At 42.9% G+C, this 23166-nt stretch overlaps 2 protein-coding genes across 6 annotated transcripts in view; one reads left to right on the top strand and one right to left on the bottom strand.

The window, feature by feature from the left end:
* TATDN1 (TatD DNase domain containing 1) overlaps positions 1 to 15089 on the bottom strand; it is a 25412-nt gene extending 10323 nt beyond the window's left edge. For 2 of the 5 annotated variants that reach the window (XM_084620649.1, XM_084620648.1), the window contains exons 1-6: positions 14987 to 15089; positions 14223 to 14288; positions 9645 to 9694; positions 6000 to 6063; positions 3657 to 3800; positions 3526 to 3568 (exon numbers count right to left, since the gene is read on the bottom strand). In XM_084620649.1, the coding sequence (XP_084476775.1) occupies positions 3526 to 3568; positions 3657 to 3800; positions 6000 to 6063; positions 9645 to 9694; positions 14223 to 14288; positions 14987 to 15008 (389 nt within the window). In that variant the 5' untranslated portion in view covers positions 15009 to 15089. The other 3 variants (XM_084620651.1, XM_084620650.1, XM_084620652.1) reach the window with 3 other exon arrangements.
* On the top strand, positions 15005 to 23166 carry NDUFB9 (NADH:ubiquinone oxidoreductase subunit B9). The gene is made up of 4 exons (XM_084620653.1): positions 15005 to 15233; positions 17577 to 17769; positions 21593 to 21706; positions 22915 to 23166. The coding sequence occupies exons 1-4, from the start codon at positions 15007 to 15009 to the stop codon at positions 23044 to 23046; spliced, it is 666 nt and encodes a 221-aa protein (XP_084476779.1). The 5' UTR covers positions 15005 to 15006; the 3' UTR covers positions 23047 to 23166.

Genomic DNA, 23166 nt, shown 5'->3' with positions numbered 1-23166 from the left:
CGAGCTCCATTCAGATTGTCCGTGGATAGTTCCCTCTCAGGTGCGCGCTTGGGCGGTCACACATGAGAGAATGAAGGGCCACCCACCTAATTAGTGGAGCCATTCAGACGTAGCCTCCACTAATTACGAGCCTGGACCCTGGAGAAGACCCACATGTAAGGTGAGGTGGTGGCCGGGGGGGGGAATAGGAGGTAGGTGGGAAGAGGACAGTGAGGCGAGAAGAGGGGGTAGGCAGAATTTAGGACATGCAGGGCTGCGGCGGTCAGAGAAAGAGGCGACTTTCCCCAGCTCCAGTGCTGCAGCTGTCGGGGAGAGATGGCAGCTCTGTGGCTGCTGTGGTGGGGGAGAGACTCCCTTTCTTCCCAGCCCCAGCTTGGAAGCTGCTGTGGCAGGGGAGAGAGGGTACATCCATCGCATTGGAAAGGTAAGACTACTGATATTAAAATATGAATTGTGCGCTTTTATTTGTAGAACAAAAAAATGTTTATTAAGTTTTTTTTAAAAGAATGTTTTTATCCAAAGCACTTTTCAATAGTTAGCTAATCATACAAACAATGTTTGGAAAGATCATTAAGTGGTTCACTGAGACCCCCAACAAGTGGTCTGCAGAAAAAAAGTTTGAGAACCACTGGTGTATATATAGTAAAGAAACAATGAATTTGCACTACTGTGGCTCTTTTAGATAATGTGGATGGCTAATTTGGCTCCTGAACCACTGAAATCTGAGTAATTTTCCCAGACATATGTAGGACAGCTACCAGCAAAATGCAAAAATATCTAGGAAAAACAATAACATTAAATTTACAAACCTAAAAGTGGCATGTGTCTTTCCCCATTTTACATTTCTTTGTTGCCTGCTCTCATTCCCCTCCCTCCCACCCCCCATCTATCTTTTCTCTATGGTGATTTCCAGCAAGGATGCCAAGTGGAGCCAACAGGAATTGAACTGACAAAACCAATTTATTTCAGACAATCCATTGAACAATCAGATGTAGAGACCTTCTGCCTCTGCAGCTCAACAGATGATCTACCTGTTCTATTTTTCCTCTTCTACCCTCCCACGCCAATTTAAGTATGGTTAATTAGAAGTTTTCCTCTAGCCCACTAAAACTATAAGTCAAGCACTTGCATCACTGACCATGCTGATTCAGATAGCTGTCTGTTAGCTTGTGTAGTGGGAAGGAACAATTAGACTCTAAAGATTTATTTCAGTAGGCTCAGGCTCTGTTTAGGAAACAGAAGAATCTTCAAAGTGACATCATCTACTCCTGCTCACTATTCCAGTGTTTCATTTCACAGCAATGGTTGAACAAGTCTTCACCAAGTTGTGCTTTATTGAATTCAGCACATTTTGGTTGCTACTGGAAACTAAGAACAAGAACAAAATATGCTGGCCACTTGGCTGATCCTCTTACTACAAGAGGCTAGTGCAGTAGCATGTAATGCTGTAGCTTTTAACCTATTTACAAGCCACTATACCTTCTGTAGCAAAAGCTACAGCTTCATACTGCAGGTGCAAAGTGTAAAAAGTCCTAAGTAACCTCTCCAATTCTGTGAATGACATTAGTTCTCTCCCTACTCAGACAGCAATGTGCAAGCATCATCCACAAGTCCAAAGGTTATTTTGTTGAAATTTATCATCTGCTGTCAAAGATGTATTTCTCAACTGCTTCCCTAGACAGCCCTACTCATTTCTGCAGGGTTTCCTCCCCAACACCACAACCCAATTCTGGGTGCAGTGCCAGCATCAGAACAACTCAGTCCCTTCCCTGCTCCTTAATGTGTGCTTTGCCCTCTGACAAACTAGCCCGCTCCTCACCAGCTTTCCTAGATTGCCCTGCTCCTAAGGCCTACCTTGCCAATATCTTGCCCCCTTATCCACTGCAGGCTTTGTCCTCTGTGACAGTTCCACTCCCTTCTACAAGCCTCCCTTCTATGCCACTCCCTATTGTAGGCTTCCCTCTGGACTGGAGCTCCAGACAGTTCTTGAATAGCAAAGTCAGTGAATGCCTTTCCTATCCAGAAACTCTCAAATTCTGATTGATTTTACAGCAAAGGATGTATTGATTCAATGTCAGGTATAAGAGTGGTTTTGCAATATTAAAAGTGGAATAGAATCATAGGACTGGAAGGGACCTCAAGAGGTCATCTAGTCCAGTCCCTTTCACTCTTGGCAGGATTAAGTATTATCTAGACCATCCCTGACAGGTGTTTGTCTAACCTGCTCTTAAAAATCTCCAATGACAGAGGTCCCACAAACTCCCTAGGCAATTTATTCTGGTGCTTAACTATCCTGACAGGAAGTTTTTCCTAATGTCCAACCTAAACCGCCCTCACTGCAATTTAAGCCCATTGCTTCTTGTCCCATCCTCAGAGGTTAACAAGAACAATTTACTTCCCTCCTCCTTCTAACAACCTTTTATGTATTTGAAAACTGTTATATCCCCTCTCAGTCTTCTCTTCTCCAGACTAAACAAAACCAGGTTTTTTTCAATCTTCCCTAATAGGTCATGATTTCTAGACCTTTAAATCATTTTTGTTGCTCTTCTCTGGACTTTCTCCCTCTTATCCACATCTTTCCTGAAATGTGGTGCCCTGAACTGGACACAACACTCCATGAAGGAGCTTAGCATTGCAAAGCTGAGCATCACAGCGCCTTTTAGGTACCTAGAAAAATCAAAGGAACACCACCGCAATCCACAAAAGCCAGCACATTAAGTGGGTGCCAATCCCCTTGCTCCAATCACTCCTTCATTATTTATCCACAGCGGAACAGCTTCAACAGGAGAGACTGAGGGAGCTCCACATCATAATATCCCATAGCTCCATGGTTAGAGCACCCTCCTGAGAGGTGGGAGACCCCTGTTCAAATCCTTTCTACAACTCTTGCAGAGAGGGAGAAATTGAATCCTGATCTCCCACATCCCAGGTGAGTGCTCTAAACACAGGGATAAAAGTTGTAAGGTGGGCACCACAACCTCCTCTGGACAGATGCGGAATGGAACCCAACCTGTTCGGTGTGCTCAAAGTTTGCCTACCACATCAGACCTTACATGCAACTTAGGCGGCCAATGCCTATCTTCCCCCAGTTCATAGATTGCTCTGGGGCTTTGGTGAGAGATAGGTGTCCGGAAGCCTAGAGGGAGGCATCAGTGCACATGTCCCAGGGTCTACAACTTAGGCATCTATGGAACTTTTACAGCAGAAAGTTAGGTGCTGAGTGAGTTTAGGCATCCAGAGTATTGCAGTGAGGTTGTGCACTGGGATTACGTGTTTAACTCTCTGGAATTTAACCACCTAAATTGCTTTGTGAATTACACCCTAAGTACCTGATTTTTTTTTTTTAAATATAGGTCTCTTTCCTATAAAATCATTATTGCTGGTCAAAAAATAATAGATATCAGACTTCAAGTTAGAATAAGTATGTAGCCAACAAAATGCCACTTGCTATAATACAAAATGAAAAATGTTGTAAATCACTGTAAAGATTTATACATCAATCTCTATAGTTATCAAATCTCTTACTTGAGTTGGGTGTCTTTAGGGCAAAATTCTAATCTATCAAAATCTACAAAAGAAAAAAAAACAATTAATTCCTTGTCTTTTTTAAGAATTCAACGAAGAGGATAATCTTGAGCTATCCCAACAATACTTACCCAGGCCACATTCCCCAATTGCTCTGATCTTCCCCTTATTTTTTTCAACGAGATTTTGCAATTCACCTAAATATTGGTCAGGGTCACTCTGCTCAAATTCTCCACAGCGGGTGGGATGGCAGCCAACCGTACTGTAAAACATGTCTAGTGCATAACAGTATTAGAATTTTATTTCCAGGAATACAGTAAGTTTATATCAAATTAACAGCAACTCATACTGAATTTATTTTTTCCTTGGGGCAAACCCTGAGCAGAAGTGGGGCTGGTTCAAGCAAACCAGGTGACCTTCAGCTCTGAGGCTCATGATTTAACATGTTACTTTCTTCCTCCCACCTGTTCCAATCTCCTATGCAATCCTTGTTGGGGTGGGAGAGATTCAGTCCAGCTAGGTAAGGGGATAACTTGTCCAGAAGTTTTGATACTTTGATACCGGAAGCCTAGAGGGAGGCATCAGTGCACATGTCCCAGAGTCTACAACTTAGGCACCTATGGAACTTTTATAGCAGAAAATTATGCGCCGAGTGAGTTTAGGTATTCAGAATTTGTGGGTATGTTTGTGAAGGAAGTTAATACCACAACTCAACAAAACAATTAAGCACATGAATAATCCCAGCCTTATTCAACAGAGCATTTAAGCATATACTGAAATTTAAGCACAGGCTTAACTGCTTTGCTGAATAGGTACGGGATCATTCACACACTTAAATGATCTGCTAAATAGGGATCTAGGTGAACAGTGGATGGAGGTTGCTTTCAAACAGAAAGAGAAGGGGGAACCTGCAAACACTGCAATAAAGAGAAAAATATCCCTATTCCACATGGTAATCATATTAGTACAATCACCACAAAATAGCACAAACTCCACACCGTGTGGCACTGCAAGCCTGAGCAGTAAATACTATACGAGCATTTCAGTTGGCTCCAGAAGGGCAGGGGCCAGAGAAGTATTATTACATCCTTCTCACACCAGTGTTGCGAGTCTCTTCCATCCCCTTCTGTCATTGGCTGTTGCTTCCATCTGCTCTATGGTGTTCAGACCAATTGTTCTGCCCTCCCTACTAAGGGTTCTTGTTAAGATTTTTCTTGGGCACCCTTGTTTCCTCACACCAGTTGGTTTCCACTTGACAGGTTCATGTGGAAGTCTGGGTGTTAGCATCCAGAGTACATGCCCCAAATACATCAAGCACTTCCTTCTGATTCTGGTAGAGACAAGCTGCTGGTTCGTGATTTCTTAGATCTCTTCACTGGTGATGAAACCTTTCCATCCAAGGCCCAGGATCTTTCAAAGGCACTTATTTTCAAAGGCACCTGGTTTTCTGTTTAATCGTTTGGTAGATCTCCAGCCCTCAGAGCTGTATATTAACACTGAGATTATGTTTGAGTTGACAATTCTAAGTTTTGTTTTTGCACTCTATATCTCTGATTTCCATAGGTTGTTGAGTTTAGTGAATGCTGTGGATGCCTTTCCTATCCTTGATGTCATTTCTTTCCTGAGGTCTCCATTGGCTAGTCTGGTGCTACCCAGGTAAATGAACTATTCTACTTTCTTGATGTTTTTACCTTCTAATAGGATGCCCCAGCTTAACATCCAGGTTTCAAGGATGTTTGTGTTGGCGTAACTGATTTTGAGCCCTACTTGGCTTCCTGTTTTTGCCAAGATGTCGGTCTTTGTTTGTAGCTTTTGAGGGTGTCATTCAGTAGCACGATATCACCAGTAAAGTCTAGGTCTTCTAGGCATTTGGTAACTACCCATGCTATGCCAATGTGTGTGTTGGTAACATGCTGCTTCATTATCAGATACACAATGCAGCCCTGTTTCATACCACTGTGCACACTGAACCATGCTGTTGTCTGGTAGTTCACTCTTACAGTACACTTTGCATTGCTGTATACAGCATTGATGATATTGATAACTTTAGCTGGAATTCCATAAGACTGAAGAATATTCTGCAATGTATGCCTTTGCAGGCTGTCAAATGCCTTTTGAAAATCCCTGAAATAGATAATAAGGGGAGCTGGCTATTCTGTACGTTCTTCTAGGACAGAAAAGTACTCCTCCTCCAAAAACACTCTTGATTTGTTTTATCTAGAAATACAGAAACAGAAGATAGGAAGGACTGATATCCACCAATACCCCATGCCCTCTGTAATAACAAGAAATAAATTATGTAGAATATATCCACCTAACCTGGATATATTTTTTCTTTTCTTGAATCTGAATAATGTGGATTCTGCCAATAGCTCCAGGAATAAGTAATTTTAAATGTTAATTGCCATGGGGAAGGGTGGAAATCTACAGCTACAGGGATTAAATATATATCATGTCTTTTAAAGTAAGGATACCATTTGTCTGTGCCAGCTGCAATGCATCTTTACTATCTTGTAGATTTCCGCCTGTAATCATAAACTGAAACGAAGAAAAACAGTTAGTAAATGTGTGTTCAACTTTGAATTAACAGCAAACAACCAGGAAATGCTTTAAAAGGCACTCAGATACCAGAGTGATAGAAATCAGAGAAGAACCTAGACAAAGGAATGCCTAGTAGCTATCTGTATTATGAATATAGTAGTATTCTGTTAAACCACGCAAGTGTCTCAAGATTCATTAAGACTTTCAGCAGACATATTAGTGAATGTACTATAGGCCAAATCATGGTTTTTGATCAGTAGTACATAAATTAGCCTCCCACCATAATGTCGGTCACAGTCCATTCAATTACTGCAATACCACTATTAATAACAGTATTGACCTTTTTGATTTTCATCTTCAAGGCATTTTTCTGGGTACTTTTCTGTGAGGATTAATTCATTTGTAAAGTATAATCCCCATTTTACAGTTGGGGAAATCAAAGTAGAAGGATGATGTGATTTTTAAAAAGCCGTCCAGGGAATCAGTATTAGAGCCCCAGGATTAAAAATTCAGGAGTTTCGGGCCCTCAGTGTCATGCTCCAACCATAGCATCAGAGCTTGTTACATTAACATTGTAGTTTTAAGTGTCCTCTTAACCTTTCATATGTTGGATGTACATCCAGCGTTTTATTGCCTCTGCAATAAAACCATGTCTCATTCTCCCAAGGGAGAACAAAGGCAATTTAAATGTACGATTGTTCAGCTCTATTAGTTTTTCTTCAAACCAGGTAATGCTTTTGCTATAGAACATTTTCTATTGTTTGTTTTTGGAAACACAGGACTGGATTTTAAGTTACTTGTGCAAAATGAACAGTTGATAGCTGTGACAGCATGTGCAAATAAGTTAATATATGTGCAAATGCCAAGATTTGGCCATATGACTACATAATTACGTCATCGGGATACGCAATCACATCAATTGCACATACAAGTTAAAGGTGTGCAATTACTAGTTCTGAGGGAATTGTGCACCAAATATTTAAAAATCTGCACACTTTGTCAAAACAACACAATATAATCACACATTTTTCAATTATTTTGGTAATTTATTTCAAAATACCGGTCAGCAAGTAAGTCTGTAACAATACAGACTACAAAAAAGATTCAGGAAATGTTTTCTGACAAATAGATTGCATAGTAGGCATATTAGTACATCTATATGGCTCCACAGTAAGCAAGGAGGACAGAGTCTCACATACCCGCACGCCCAGCCCTGTCCTCCTGACCCAGGTGTGGGGCAGGCAGGCTCAGCCTGGCAGGATCCAAGTATGGAGGGGCTTAGTGTGGGGGGATCCAGGTCACAGTGTTCTGTGTGGGGCAATCTGGGTGCAGGTGGCTTGGTGGCAGGTCTGGGTACAAGGGGGATCTGGATGCACAGGGGCTTGTTGGGGGATTCTGGGTGTAGGGATGGAGGTTTAGATACAGAGGGGTTGGCCAGACCAGGGTCAGCGTCTCATACAGTGAACACTTCCCCTGCAGCCAGGGAGCGATGATGGCAGGAAGCGGGTGGGGGTGGGGGAGGGGTGAGGTGGAGTTTCCTGCAGCCAGGGTAGGTTCTAGGGGTGGGTCTGATCCGACAGTGGCCTTGGGAGTGGCCACTGGACGGGAAGAGGAAGTCCCATTCCCCAGGTCAGCCAGGATTAGCAGCTAGAGTCTAGTGCCCGGTAGGAGCCACCAGCTGGGGCATCCCCAGCCCTGTCCCTCCCCAGCTACTTCAATAGCAAGTGAGAGGGACAGAGAGAGCCCAGCCCTGTCCCACAAGGTGGCGATTTACATCCCCCCCGCGCTGCTCCTGACACCCAAACCAGATGTGCCCCTCCAACCCTGACTGCTCCCCAGAAGGGATGCATGAATCAGTTTTTCTGTGGGGTAAAATCTGTGGGGGACACTAATTCTGCACTTGCGTAGAATTCCTCCAGGAGTATATAACACCACATGTATTGTACGTGCCTAACATTTTTCAGAATCAGGGCTAACAATGCTCATGATAGCTAAACAATTTCTCACGTACTCTGGATGTAACTGGGGTTTATTATCTACTTGCTATATGTCAATAATTCCCATGAATGTTACTGGTCACTGTGCTCTGAGGAGAAACAGAAACATCTTACTGTGAAAGATGCAAGCTTCTCTAGAACTAATCAGGAGAGCCACAAAACAGCAACATAATGATTGTGACATAATGATGTGCTCTTGGGCAAATTACTTAATCTATGTTTATCAGTTTCTCTGTGTGCAAAATAGGAATATTACTAATTAATTACATCACAGGAGTGTTGTGAGGATTGAATAATGTTTGTACAGCACTTACATAAGTGCTAAGTATTACTGATTCTACATTAGTTTCTTTGAACTTTTCCCCTACTCTCCAAATTTTAACTCCTTTCAGATTATGTTTTATTTATTTATTAAACCTCCTGTGGAAGAGGTGTGGGTTCTTTCTTTTTAAAGCAAACTAAGATCTATGCTTTATTAACATAGTAAAATACCGTTATATCATCACAAAACTGCTGATTTGAGCAAATTCATATTTTTTGTTTGGAAAACCAAAATATCTTTAATTTTACAGAGGTCCAATAAAAAGGAGTTGGACTGAATACTTGTTTCTTGAATATTCACTGGCCACTGTAGTTGGGAAGGAGCTTTTGGCCAAGAATTTTTATCATAGAGTTCCAAGTTTGCACATAATGATGTAAATCTAAATAAAGGTAAGAACTCTATTAACTGTACGTCTACTGTTAGTACATCAACTAACAGAGAGTCAGCTAAGGGCCTAATCCTGCAAACATCTATGGACATACTTAACTTTACACAGGTAAAAAGCACATAAAGATGATTGAATTAAAGCCGGCTTCTAATTCTCCCTGGTGGTGCTCAACCCCAGACCCTGCCCCCAAGCCTCCATCACTTCCCGCCCCACCCCTGCCCCTCCTCTTCCCACCCTTTCCTCCAAGCGTGTCTTGTCTCCACTCCTCCCCCTCCCTCCCAGTGCCTCCTGCACGCCGCTGAACAGCTGTTCTGAGGCGTGCAGGAGGCACTGGGAGGCAGGGGGAGGAGTTGATCAGTGGGGCCTGTGGCCCTGGACATGACTCGCGGACCCCAGTTTACGAACTACTGAACTCAAATGTTTACAGAATCAAGGCCACATGAATATTTGGTGTAGGCTGACAGAGGTAATCACAAAGTGAGAGAGTTACATAGATAATGGAAGTCAATACTGGCCTCCTTCAACACAAAAAACACCCAGAAAACTTCCCCCTCCCTTACGTTAGAACTTGCCATGGCCAGTTTTACATACAGAAGTTTTTTGCAAAAAGGATGCCCTTTCATGTATTTTTGTGACCAGCTAATCACTGTGCACAGGAAGATGTAATATCGGGTACAAAGAATTTGGATTTTGCAGAGAACTCTGCAATACTAAAGAAAGTTTCTGGTATTTTTATAGTTGCTAATTTCAGCAGAAAATTGTTTTTGTTACAACTTCAGTATTCCTAAAAACTCTAGCTGTTAAAATCCATTTTTAAAAATGTACAACATCATAACAAAACCATATATGCATGATCTATAAGAGAAGTTACCTTTTTAACACCGGTTTTGACTGCTCTCTCTATTACATCCAAAAAGTCATCTGCAAAAGTAAAAATTTGGTAAATTAAGGTCCAGTTCTTAACACATAATTTAACTTGCACATTCCTTTGCTATAAAGTCATTTATGTACAGTTAGTAATATGCTTAACATGATGTGAATAATCTTTGGACACATACAATTAGTTAATCTTTAGGAAGGCAAATAGGAGGATGATGCAAATGACTAAGAACCGGATCTAAAACCCATTTAAGTTAATGGGATGTTTTCCATAGACCTCAATGGGATTTGGATCAGGCCCTAGTTACATAAATGCCTCTCTTGTCTTGAGCTCTGTGTCTGACAACTGTGTTTGCTGAAGTAGTAGGTATAGTGGGTCACTGTGCCCCAGCACACCAACAGCCTGATAGCTCACTCCGCCTGCATAGACCCCCATCTGCTGAGTTGTCTCTACGGGTAGAGACTGTGTCGCTTAACGAGTCTGTAAGTAGCTGTAGGCCAACTAATCCCACCGATTTTCTGTTCCTGCCTCAAGAGCTGAGCTGTCTGCATGGTCAGTCAATACTTGTTCTCCAATATTGAAATTAAATCCAAATGAAAGACTGCAGTTAAATGAAATACTGCTTATTTAAGGAACAGAAAAGAATGAAAATGAATTACAAGTTCTTTGGGAAGTGGGGAAATTGTCTAATTTCCTTTTAGCTTCTCTAAATAACTCTTTCCTTTTATTCTCTAAATAACTCTTCTTTCGAGTTGGTTGGAAAAAGGGTCAGTATATTTCATGAAAATTTTCAAAAGAAACTAAAGGTTAGTTAAAAAAAAAACAAAAGAAGTTTTGTTTCGGGGTTGGGGGGGTGGGGGAACCACTCTTTTTTTTAAACTTTCCCCCACTGTTTTCCATTAGAAAGGGAGACGAGAGAATAAAAAAAGTGAAAGAAAGTGGAATTTTCGCCACCAAACAAAAAAACGGAAAAAATTTAGTCAAAAAGCCATTTATAAAAAAAAAGAAGATCTGGCTCTACTCTGTATCTTATTACAATGTTATTTTATAACTTTGTATATTTCTTACAGCCATACTGCTCAGCTACTTTATTTTTCCACCTCATAAAACAGCAATAGACTGAGGGAAACGATCTTCAGGAATCTAAACAAAATAATACTTACTTGTATTTTGAATACGCTCCTATCATTTGCCCATGTACCATAAAAACAAATTACAAGCTTTACTAAATAGACCAATGAAAGATTAAAAACTCTGCCATAAATGCAACTCCTGCTGACATGACAAAGTTGATTCCTGTGAATCTGTAGCATAAAGAAATGCACTCTAAAAACCTGTGTGTATTTCATATGCACTGCTGTTTAACTTTGATGTATTATGCTTAATATGGTATGAATAGTCTTTGGACCTAAATAATTGGCTAGCTAGAACAAAGTGAAGCCAGCTGTCTTGTCTTCAGCAGAACAGGTGGACTGGATTAGAGTTTAAGTTCCCACAAACTAAAAAAAAAAGTAGATAGTAGGAAAACATTGGAATTAAAATATACAGCATATAATATGCTGCACTGTGCCTTCCTTTTAGAAGTCCAAAGGAAAACGTCTCTGCTACAAAGGAAGTGACCATCTGAAAGATTTATTGTGTGTGAATATAAGAACAAACATCCAAATTGTACCACATAATACAATTTACTTTATCTGGTTTCTTTAATTATGCCTGAGGGAATTCTGTGCCACTGTGCATGCACAGAATTAATGTTCCCCACAGATTTATTTGCTTCACCGCAGAAAAATGACTTTCTGACAGGGAAGCAACAGGAAGCTGCAAGAGCAGTCACACACCACTCCCTAGCTACGCAGGTACATTGTTTCAAGCACATGGTGGAGACGTAAACCACTGCAGGGCTGGGGAAACCCCAGCGAGTAGCTCCTACCCTGAGCCGGGATCAGCTGTTAGCCCAGGCTAGGCTGGGCTGGAGGCAGGAGAGGACAGGACTTCCTCTTCCTCTGTAAGGAGTGGCTGGGGCTGTGTCAGACCCACCCCCAGAAACTCTCCCAGCTACAGGAAACTCGGCATCCTCCCCTGCTTCCATCACTCCTCAGCTGCCAGGGAGGGGGTCACTGTATAGGGAGCTGCTCCCCCATCTACCCAATCCCCATGAATCTGGACTCCCGTACCCAGACACCCCCACCAAGCCTCACCCCAGACATCCAGAACCCCCCTAGCCTTCCATACCCAAACCCCATCACATTGAACCTCAACCCCTGCATCTGGAGCCCCCCTGCACCCAGACCTCCTGCCTCAGGACCCCCATCCCTGAACCCAGACCACCCCCCTCCCCCACTGAGCTCCTTGCACCTAAACCCCCACGGCACCAAGCCCCACTCCCCCAGCACCCAGACTCCCCTGCTGAGCCCCCCATACCCATATCCCTCTGCTGAACCCCAACCACCTTCACCTGGAAGCCCCTGCACCTGGAACTCCTCCCAACAAGCCTCTGTGCATCCAGATTCCTCCTACACCTAGAACACCCCCCCACTGAGCTGCCTGCAACCAGACTGTTCCACACAGAATCCTCTCACCCCACACCTGGATCCCTCCACACTAAGCCCCTCCACACTTGGATCCTGCCTAGTTGAGCCTGCCTGCTCCACACCTGGCACAGAGGGGCAGGCCCAGGCCTTGTGCTGTGTCACGGTTGGATGCAACCTCATCACTGAATCCATGCCCTGATGATTAGGGGTGGGGAGCCTGTGGGGTGATTTCCCACCTTCGTACACAGCCAGTGGCCTGTGCTCCCCACTGCCATGCTGGAGCCTCTGCATTTATTTACTGACAAATAAAACTTGCAGAATTTTAAAATCTTGTGCACATAATTTTTAGGAGCAGAATTTGTAACCTTTTGGCACAGAATGCCCTCAGGAGTATTTAATACAAGGATTAAGTTAGGCACATGACTGAAAATAACTTGCATTTTCCTATGCCACCAGAAGCAGGTGTTCCTCACACTCTCTTAAAATTCCTCTGAGGACCAATCAGATAGGAGCATCATACCAATAAAAAGGAAGAAAAACCCAGAACAAAGAAAAATAGAAGAAAATTTGCTCCATGTTAGGATTGAAATTATAATTATCTGGAATTCATGTCAGTACATTGTATAAAACCTCACACCTAAAATTTTTGAATCCCCCTTTTTTTTGAAAGAAGAGAGTGGAAAAGAAAAGGAATGTGTAGGAGAGAATTCCCCAACAAATATGAAATTAATGCCCTGTAGTACAATGTATCACAAAATAATTCACATGGAAGCTAAAGAGAAAAAGAAGCTTGAAGATTTATAGAAAGAAATCTTGACTGTTATTACTAATAAATATTTACTGAGAGACAGTGTGTACAACTCTGTACATACACAACAGAAGTAATGGACCTTGTCACATAAAACTTACAATATAAACCAGACAGACACTACAGTCTAAACACATAGGACAGGACCCTCAGCTAGGGCACATCAGAGTAGCTCCACTGATTACAATGGAGTTACACCAAAGTATACCAGCTGATGATCTGACCCACAAAATACAAAGGCTGGAAGTCTAAACTCAGATCTGTCTGCATAACCTTGTAAAACCACCGTGGAAAGATTTTACCAAAATGTTCAGCTACTTAGATTTGAATCTGTATGGAAGTTATATTTCAAAATATACATGTTCTAATTAGAAGGTATAAACATGTATTTTTAAAGCACCAACCTCACTTTGGACACTATAGAAATAAGTAACAACTAGGTGAAAGCCTATTGCTGTTGTATGAGTGTAAGTAAGTGTAAAAAAGTAGAAAATGTCTGAGAACTTGAATATTGGACATTAATATACCACAAATTCCAGTGATGATTGAACCTGGTGATATACTAAACAAGAAGAGGAGGAGTACTAGTGGCACCTTAGAGACTAACCAATTTATTATTATTGGTTAGTCTTTAAGGTGCCACTAGTACTCCTTTTCTTTTTGCGAATACAGACTAACAGGGCTGCTACTCTGAAAACTAAACAAGAAGAGCTCTCAACCATGCTTGTAGCAGATTCCATCATTTCACACTAAGCTTAGAATCATAGGGTTAGAAGGCACCGCAAGGGTCTAGTAGTCTAACCCCATGCCAATAACCCTGTTACTTCCCTCTGAAGCACCTGGCATTGGCCACTGTCAGAAGACATGATACTGGGTGAGATGGACCATTGGTCTGATCCAGTATGGCTGTTCTTATGCCAAGATGCAGGATTTATTGTGTCTAAGCCATCTGTGACAGATGGGAATCCAGCTTCCTTTTGAAAGCCTCCAGTGAAGGAGTTTCCACAACCTCCCGAAACAGGCTGTTCCATTGTCTTACTGTTTTTACAGTTAGGAAATTTTTCCTGAGATTTAATCTAAGCTTCAGAATGACACTCCTGGAATCTCATAATATAGATAATAATGCTTAGATACTGTAAGCAACTGATGAGAAAAAAAAGATGAATATTTCTTATTTGCTGTTCAGGTAAGAAATCGGATTTCCTTGAATCTGTCAAAAGTTACGTTTACCTTGATGTTTCCGTGTACCTCTGTAAATGCCTCTGAACATAGGATCTGTCAAGTTAATACCGATATCTGCAGTGAGAAAAACAATGCAGGCTGAATTAGCTGTTATAGTCTTTCTATTTCCCCATGTAGCTCAACAGAGTCGGTATTGAAAGTAAGCCATGGAGAAACAGATATATCTTTGTGTACATGATGGTTCTGAGGGGCACCAGATACCACAGAGATAGAGAGAGAGTTTAAAGCTTAAGCATGGGTTTTCTTCAACCATCCTGAAGTTTCACTTCTTAGGCTTGAGAGAATGACAAATTGTGGCCTGTTTGGGAATAAGCATCAGGCTCGTGCTACCTTATAAAACATTTTAAAAACCCGACTCCACCTACAGCAAAGCAAAGCAAAGCCCTAAATGATAAGCCTCCTAGGGAACGGTGTGTATTGGCACATCTCCAGCAGTGCTCCCTCGTGCCAGCCCAGGGAAAGAGGCAGCATCTCCCGCACCTGCCGGGTAAGGGGCAGGCCAGGCCGCTTCTCCAAGCCCGCCAGCCTCCCCTCCCGAGTCCCTGCCCCCGGGACAACCCGCAGGGCAGAAAGACGAGGCGGCGGGGGGAACCTCGCTTATGGGACCAGCTTCTGCCCGTGAACGAGACAAGCTCTTGGGCGCACGCAGAAGGCCAGCCCCGGGCGCCGGCGGCGGCGGACCCGCACACTGGAGCCCTCTGCCCGGGATCCGCACTCCCCACGGCCCCGGACCTCGCGCCCGCCCCCCTCACCGATGAATTTAAAGCGGCTCATGGCGGCCGCAGCTCCGCCTCCTCCCTGTCCCGGGCCGGCGGAAGGAAGGGAGCAAGCGCCCGGCCTGAGCGTCGCGGGCTCCTCCCCCTCCCCGTCGGCCCACGCGCCCCCTTGGCGAGGGCGAGGGCCGAAGGCCAAGATGGCGGCGTACCTAACGCACCAGCAGAAGGTGCTGCGGCTCTACAAGCGGGCGATGCGCCAGCTCGAGTCCTGGTGCATCCAGCGGTGAGCGCGGGGCGGTCTTGGGGCCCCTACGCGCCGCCCTCGGCCCTGCTGAGGGGAGACTCCCGCAGCGCCGCGCACGGTCCCCGCGCCGGAGCGGCCTCTTAGCGCCCCCTGAGCCGTCTCCGTGGGGGGCTGGGCGCCAGGCAGGGCTTGAGCTGGTGCCTCAGGCTGCTGCCTTTCCCGCCCCCGGGGCGCTCATCCCTCCGCAGCGCGAGCTCCTGGCCGCGCAGGCCTCTGGGCCTGAGCGCTGACACCTCGGGCCCCTTTCCCCTCCCCGGGGGCCGGTGTGGGGCGGGCGGGCCGGAGGTGAGCTGGGGGCTGGGGCCGCTGAGCGGGGAGGTCGCTGTCTGCGCCCACGGGTGACGTTTCTGGCGCCAGTAACGGTCAGTAATAAACGGGTGGAAGGCGGGTGGGTGTGAGGTGGGATCGGGCTGGGGCTGGGCGGGAAAGGAAAGGGCATTGAAACGAGACGGGTCAGTACAGGCTTCAGCCCATCTCCACTCGCTGGAAGATCTCTGGCATTGGCGATGTGCTAAAGCCTCTTTTATTCAGTCTTACTTGACTTTGAACTTTTCCGTGGCTTTAAAATTTTCAGTTTAAACAGTAGTCTGCTGTATTAATACCCAGCTCTAAACTAGCCCTTTCCATCCAGAGTCTTGGAAAAGGTTTGTGAAGGCTGTCTATATCCTTATCCCCACTTAACAGATGGGGAAACCTGAGGCACAGACTCGACAGGATTTACCCCACGTCACCCAGCAGATTAGTGACAGAGCCAGGAATAGAATCCGGGTCTCCTGAATTCCCCTCCAGTGCTGTGTCCACTACATCATGGAATATTAGGTGTGGTGGATTCTCCATCACTTGTGGCCTTCAAATCAGGACTCCCTATTCTTTTCAAAGATACGCTATTGCTCAAACAAGTTACAGGCTTGATGCAGAAATTACTGGGTGAGGCTATATGGCAGCAGTGGGCAACCTGCGGTCCATCCGGGTAATCCACTGGTGGGCCACGAGGCTGTGTTTACATTGACTGTCCTCAGGCACGGCCTCCCACAGCTCCCAGCGGACGCAGTTCGCCGTTCCTGGCCAATAGAAGCTGCAGGAAGCGGCGCAGGCTGTAGCAACATGCTGGCCACCGCTTCCCGCAGCTCCCATTAGCTGGGAACAGTGAACTGCATCCACTGGGAGCTGCGGGTGGTCATGCCTGTGGACGGTCAATGTAAACACTGTCTCATGGTGTACCAGCGGATTACCCTGATGGGCTGCAGGATGCCCATCACTTCTCTATGGTCTCTGTTCTGCAGAAGATCAGATTAGATTAACATAATGGTCCCTTCTGGCCTTAATCTGTTTCTATTACAGTAGTGTCCAGTGGCCTCAGTCAGGATCATCAGGGCCCTACTGTGCTGGTTGATGTACAAATACTTAGATGTTCTCTGCCCAAAACGGTTTACAACTTTTTTAGGGTAGGTTGCTTATTACTAACAAACTTTTGCATTCCAATAAGCCAAAAGGCTCCTATCAAAATCATGGCTCAGTTGTGCCGTCTACATTACAAACATGGATAAAGAGAGAGCCCCTGCCCAGAGTCTAAAAAAAATACAGGAGCAGACAAAGGATTAGGGATGGGGATATAACCTAAAAATAACTGAAATGGCCACAGTTTTGTTACTTGCATAACAGGCAGCATAAGAGAGTGCAGAAAATTTAAGGGAGAAGCTTATCCGTGGGCAGTGTCTCAAGTGCTAGAGCAGGGCAAATTGTGAAGGCCTTAAAGATAAAGACAAGAACTATTGTTTGATACAAGAATGAAGAAGGAGCCAGTGCAGGGATTAGGTTAGTGCAATTATGTGATAAGTGGTGAGCCAGGAAAACTATCATAGCATCAGCATTTCAAATAAACTTGAGTTCAATTTGCAATCAAGCTCAGGGAGGTTGCAGTAGTCAAGGTGCAAGATTATGGGAGTTCTGGTGATGCGGACAGAGAGGACATACAGAATTGAGGAGATGTTATGAAGGAATTGGCTAGACAGCACCTGGATGGGTCAAACTGCAGAAAGGGCTTAACTTGTTTATAACTAGATAAAGGGTTTGACTCATTTCAGACTAGACCATAAACAAGGAGAACTTACTGTAGACATCCAATGACTAGATGACGCAAGGAAGCTCTTCCATCCCTGAGTTCCATGAAGAATGGTGATAATGATGTGAATTCTCAAAAGGTCAAGGGCAAGTCTTTTAGTTTGTGGTGAGGAAACTTCTAATATTCCCGTACTAGAAAACAATGCAGAAAACAACCCTGATATTTATACCACTAGAAATATTGCACATTTGTATCTATAGGGACAATTATCGATTCTTTGCCTGTGTGCTGAGAGAACGGTTCGAACAACACAAAAATGAGAAGGATATGATAAAAGCAACAAAACTGCTGAGAGCTGCTGAGGAAGAACTTTGGGCAAACCAGCATCCTCAACCTTACATCTTCCCTGATTCTCCAGGAGGCACATCTTATGAGAGATATGAATGTTACAAGGTAGGTAGGCTCTAAAGTAGTATCAATGGAATGTTTGGCCTATGTTGTTCTCTCCTGTCTTAATGAGTTGTCTCTTGTTCTGTTGGGAGTGGAAGATGGGAATTTCAAGCACTGTTTATAATGTCTTGCTCTTTTGCTGGTCTGTCAGGACTCTAGTTTCAGTTTGGTCTATTGACGGATCTCTGCTATTTCAGTCCCCAATTGCCTTACTCTGCTAATATTATAAACTAGGTTTGTAGATGTTCAGAAGATGCTTTGTAGATCTTAATTATAGGTTTGCTACTTGAGTACTATAGTATAATGGGCACTAAAAAAAACTGTAAAGTTAATAAAAAAAATAAAAATAAAGTTCTTAGGTGAACTCTAAGTCTGATCTCTTTTTGTTTGTTATATACATTACAATAAGACTATAGTTCTGTATGGTACAACCGAGATTCATCCTTTCTTACATCAGTAAATAGGATTTGGCAGAGAGGATAGTGGCCATCCAGATAAATCCAGCAGGATGTTCCATGCATAAAGGGTAGCAAGAAAGAAACAAATGGAAAACAAGGCTGATGATGGCCGTGGGAATCGAACGGCAACCTGATAAACAAGCAAATACATAAGAAAGGGAAGAGCTGTGAAACATCTTGAAAGCAAGAACAAGAAAGAAGCTTGAATTTGCTGTGATGGAAGGATTCAAAGGGGGTTGGGCTTACATGATCAAAGCAAAAGACCAGCTGTGCTTTGAACAGACTTGGGAGGGACATGGGTTGTGGGAAGCTAGAGAGGAGGTTACAGTAATCAAGGTTGAGGGGGTCTTAACAATATGCACAGAAGACAGTCAATTTGGGAAATGATATGGCGGGAGAAGCAACAGGATTTGTACATGGCCTGGATGTGAGGGAGAAGGAATCAATGATGCCCAGGTCATAGGCCTGAGCGATAGGGAGGATGATAGTGGTGTCAGCAGTGACAGAATCAAAACAATGGGAATTGTTTATCATGAAAGAAAAACGGACAAGGTACATCTCAACATAATTGTTTTTAAAATGTCTCTTCTCTTTGGCTAAATCCCAAGTAGAACCATAATTGCTGGGGATGAGGCTAGATGGACAGCACTGGCTGTCTGAAAAGGAATCAGCTACTTCAGAAAGCAGTTGCCCAAAGAGCCCAGGAAAGGGGAGACTTGCCTATGTCTTCCTCACCTCTCAAGAGATGACAGTTTCCAGGGTGGGACTCCTGGCCTGGGAATGGACTGTTTTTTCTCTCCTAAAAAATGCCACAGCTGGGTGGGAGTGGGAGTTTGCTGCAGAGTTTATACACCTCTGATTAAGTGCAGGTTTTGTTTTTTTTTAAAAGGGTCAGTAACAGGCTCACGAAAGCTCACTCCATCTTTTTCATTGTTCTTCCCTTGGTATATTATCACTTTGCTGCAGGGGTCTGTCCCCAAATTGTGGGTTGAGGGATTTGGCAAGAGCTGAAAATCCTATGTAAATTTATGCTCCAGTGTTGTAAGGAAGACAGACCCCAGAGTAGGAATATTAACATGAGAACTTTTTAACAGTGTTCGCATGTGTCAAGATTCCTTCCCCACTCTGAACTCTAGGGTACAGATGTGGGGACCTGCATGAAAAACCCCCTAAGCTTATTTTTACCAGCTTAGGTTAAAATTTCCCCAAATTACAAACTATTTTACCTTTTGTCCCTGGACTTTATTGCTGCCACCACCAAGCGTCTAACAAATATAACCAGGAAAGAGCCCACTTGAAAACCTCTTTCCCCCGTAAGCCCTACACCCCCTTTCCTGGGGAAGGCTTGATAAAAATCCTCACCAATTTGCATAGGTGAACACAGACCCAAACCCTTGGATCTTAAGAACAATGAAAAAGCAATCTTCTTAGAAGAAGAATTTTAATTAAAGAAAAAAAAATCACGTCTGTAAAATCAGGATGGTAAATAGATTACAGGGTAATCAGATTCAAAACATAGAGAATCCCTCTAGGCAAAACCTTAAGTTACAAAAAGACCCAAAAACAGGAATATACATTCCATTCAGCACAACTTATTTTACCAGCCATTTAAACAAAACAGAATCTAACACATATCTAACTAGATTGCTTATTGACTTTTTACAGTTCTGACCTGCATTCCTGCTCTGGTCCTGGCAAAAACAACCCACAGACCAAGAGAACCCTTTGTTTCCCCCCCCCTCCAGCTTTGAAAGTATCTAGTCTCCTCATTGGTCATTTTGGTCAGGTGCCAGCGAGGTTGTCTTAGCTTCTTAACCCTTTACAGGTGAAAGGGTTTTTCCTCTGGCCAGGAGGGATTTAAAGGTGTTTACTCTTCCCTTTATATTTATGACAGCATGTGTTGGCTGTTGCTGTGCATTGAGAATTTATAAAGAATTCAAGACACAAAAGTAAAGCTAGGTCTATATTCTAGTTTTAATTAAGGATAAATGTGTACCAAGTATCTGAATTCTTTGTGCCTAGAGACTTAAACAAAAATGTGCACTTCCCATGTTCTGAGTTGTAAGAACCACAACTTAAATAGCTTATCCGCTTTTCCCAAAATTCTGATTTGATTTAAGATAAAGCATGCAAAGCTTCAACCTGAACACTTTTGTTTGCATGTGCAAAAAAACTATTGCACTTAAAATGGATTCATTAATGACTCCATCATGGTTGAACATTGTAAATGTAGCTAACGGTCTGGTCTGATGCATTGCACAGTTTTTCAAATCCCATTTTCTTAAAGTGTATTTCCTGGGAGAAGATTAAATTGTCCATTGTTGAGATTCAAGCACTTTGTATAGTAACTGATTGAAACAAATAGCAGCAAAAATGCTGTTTAAGGGGACACCATCAATTTAGAAGTGGCACTTTTGCTGAGAGCTTATTTGGAGATAAGTAACATGTAAGACAACAAACTGAAAGGGGTTAGAGAAACAGGTTTTTCTTTTTCGTTTTTACTTCGTGTACTTGATAGCACTAGTCCGTTTCATTGTTTCCTCTGTATAGTCCCTTTTCTCCTCTTGATGATGTGCATCTTTCACCCTACAACAGAGAAGGAAAATATTTACAACAGGAACTTGTACCATATAACAATTCTCATGAGGTCTTGGACAGGTGTAGTCCTTGGAACTATGATTTTATCTCTCTTCTGGGGGGCTTCTGTGCATCCTACTTGGAGCCCAGAAGATACATCCACCTTTTAATCCAGATATACCACCTCATCTCGACTAGACATCACTTCAGAGTTCAGATTGTACTATAATCTTCTGGATATGTGATTGCTGAGCACACAAGCAGAAATAAACTGAACGTTGGACCACTGTGTTATAATTATATTTTGCCTTCATCACTTCAGCTGGTTTGCATCACAGATGCTGGTAACTAAACCCCAAATTTAGGAGGACATGAGTTTTTTGTTTTTTATTTTAAATTACACCTCTTCTGTAACTGTTAACTCATAGTATAAGCAATTGGCATTCTTTCAAGGGGAAAGATGAAAGTAATTGGCCTAGTGGACAGAACACTGGACTGGGACTCAGGACGCCTGGGTTCTATTTCCAGCTCTGCCACCTAAGGGTGACCTTAAGCAAGCCACTTCACCTTGCTGTGGCTCCATTTCCCTTTCTGTGAAATGGAGTTTAAAAATACTGACATCCTTTGTAAAGCACTTTGAGATCTACATCTGAAAAGTACTATATAAGAGGTAGTATTATGTAATGCTTTGCTTTATGGGCCACTTGCCAATGTCCTATTAATGTGATTGCCTAAGCTGTGTTGCTGTATATTCTGTAGTTTCTCATATCTAGTGCTTGGATTTTTGACAGGCTCCTGAGTGGTGCTTGGATTTCTGGCATCCTTCTGAGAAGGCAATGTATCCTGATTACTTCTCCAAAAGAGAGCAGTGGAAGAGGCTGCAGTTAGAAAGCTGGGAAAAAGAGGTCAGTACTATTTTACTGTGGAGCGAAGCTCAGTTGGTTTGACTCTGTGCTTTCAAAGAAGCAAACAATGTATTCCAGACTCCAACTGGGTGACAAGAAACACTTTTTAAAAGTGATTACTTGATTTAGGCATGATACTTAAATTTCCCTACAGAATTCTTAATTAGACTACTCCCAGTAAAGTTGTTAGTTCTGTAATACTGACAGCTTTCCATATGCAGATATCTTAATGACACACAACTTCATAAGGACTCCAAAGGATCATTTCAGAGTTAAAGCTGCAATTATATCCTTGTCTCATCCTCTAGTGTACCGGGTGCAACACTTAGCCACAAAAGTTGTAAGTGTCACACTGGGACAAATAGGACAGTAATTCTATTATATAATATTATTTTATTATTATTGTACTATACCTTTTGTGGGTAGAAGCTCTGAAGAAATAGGTACATGCTTTTGCAAAGCTCATTTTGTCAACATGCTTTTAAAGAATTCAGAACCATCTTGGGCCATTTTTCATTTAGTTTTCAGGAGAAAAAAAGTTGCTAATTATGTTGAAATCTTGAACTTTTTCCAAACAATGTTTAGGCAAATGGAGTGGATTTGTGACTATGCCATTACATAGAGGTGGTGAAGCTGACCTTAACACTAGGTGTCACATTCTTAACTTCAAAAACAATCAGCTCAAAATAACAGAAATGGGAGCTGAGGCTCTTGGCTCCATATAGAATGTTTCATATTTTAAAAAGGTTTTATCCTGCAAGGACATTAGAGCAAGTCCCTTAAAGGCAATGGAAAGACACTTACTGAGTCCAGTGGTGCTGGTTTGGGTCGCTAATATTTATTAAAGTATCTGATAGGCTTCCAAAGCAGAGGGAGGATACTTATTACCTGTAACAAATAATGGAATAAGCTTCTGTTTAAAATATTGCTTTGTCATTAATAAGTTTTAACTTAAATTAGTGTAGGGGCAGAAGATCTGTGACTGAAATTGCAAATGAGCACTAGATAGTGCAGTCAACCTAAATGAGGGAATTTTATTTGTATTGACTCTATCCTGTTCATGAAGTCAGTTCTTCATTTGGTTATAGTTGTGACAGAAGGAAGTGTTCTGGGCCTATATTTGAGGGCAAAGCAAAATACCAAATGAAACAAACCAGGATTCAAGACTTAGGTATACTGGGTGAAATTTGTTTTCTTGTATGTTTTAGGTTAAGCAGCTAGAAGATGAAACTCCACCTGGTGGTCCTTTGAATGAAGCCTTGCCCCCAGCTCGCAAAGAAGGGCATCTGCCACCTCTGTGGTGGCATCATGTAACCAGACCCCGAGAACAGCCAATGTAAAAGAATCCGTGCATGAACAAGAGAATTACACTCAAGTGGTTTGTTCTCTACGACCAGTAGGAATTCCATGTAACATGCACTACTGTACTTAATGCACAATAAAACTAAAACAAACATGAA

This window comes from Lepidochelys olivacea, assembly GCF_965140295.1.
Source record: "Lepidochelys olivacea isolate rLepOli2 genome assembly, chromosome: 2".
Taxonomy (NCBI): Eukaryota; Metazoa; Chordata; order Testudines; family Cheloniidae; genus Lepidochelys; species Lepidochelys olivacea.
The sequence above is the reverse complement of the archived record's forward strand: the minus strand, read 5'-3'. Positions and strand labels throughout refer to the sequence as shown.

Bases quoted from the DNA above. Each gene is read 5' to 3' on its own strand.
- NDUFB9 (XM_084620653.1), top strand. From the start codon at position 15,007: ATGGCGGCCGCAGCTCCGCCTCCTCCCTGTCCCGGGCCGGCGGAAGGA. The intron at 15,234-17,576 runs GTGAGCGCGGGG...TTGTATCTATAG, and splicing joins GAGTCCTGGTGCATCCAGCG to GGACAATTATCGATTCTTTG. The intron at 21,707-22,914 runs GTCAGTACTATT...TGTATGTTTTAG, and splicing joins TAGAAAGCTGGGAAAAAGAG to GTTAAGCAGCTAGAAGATGA.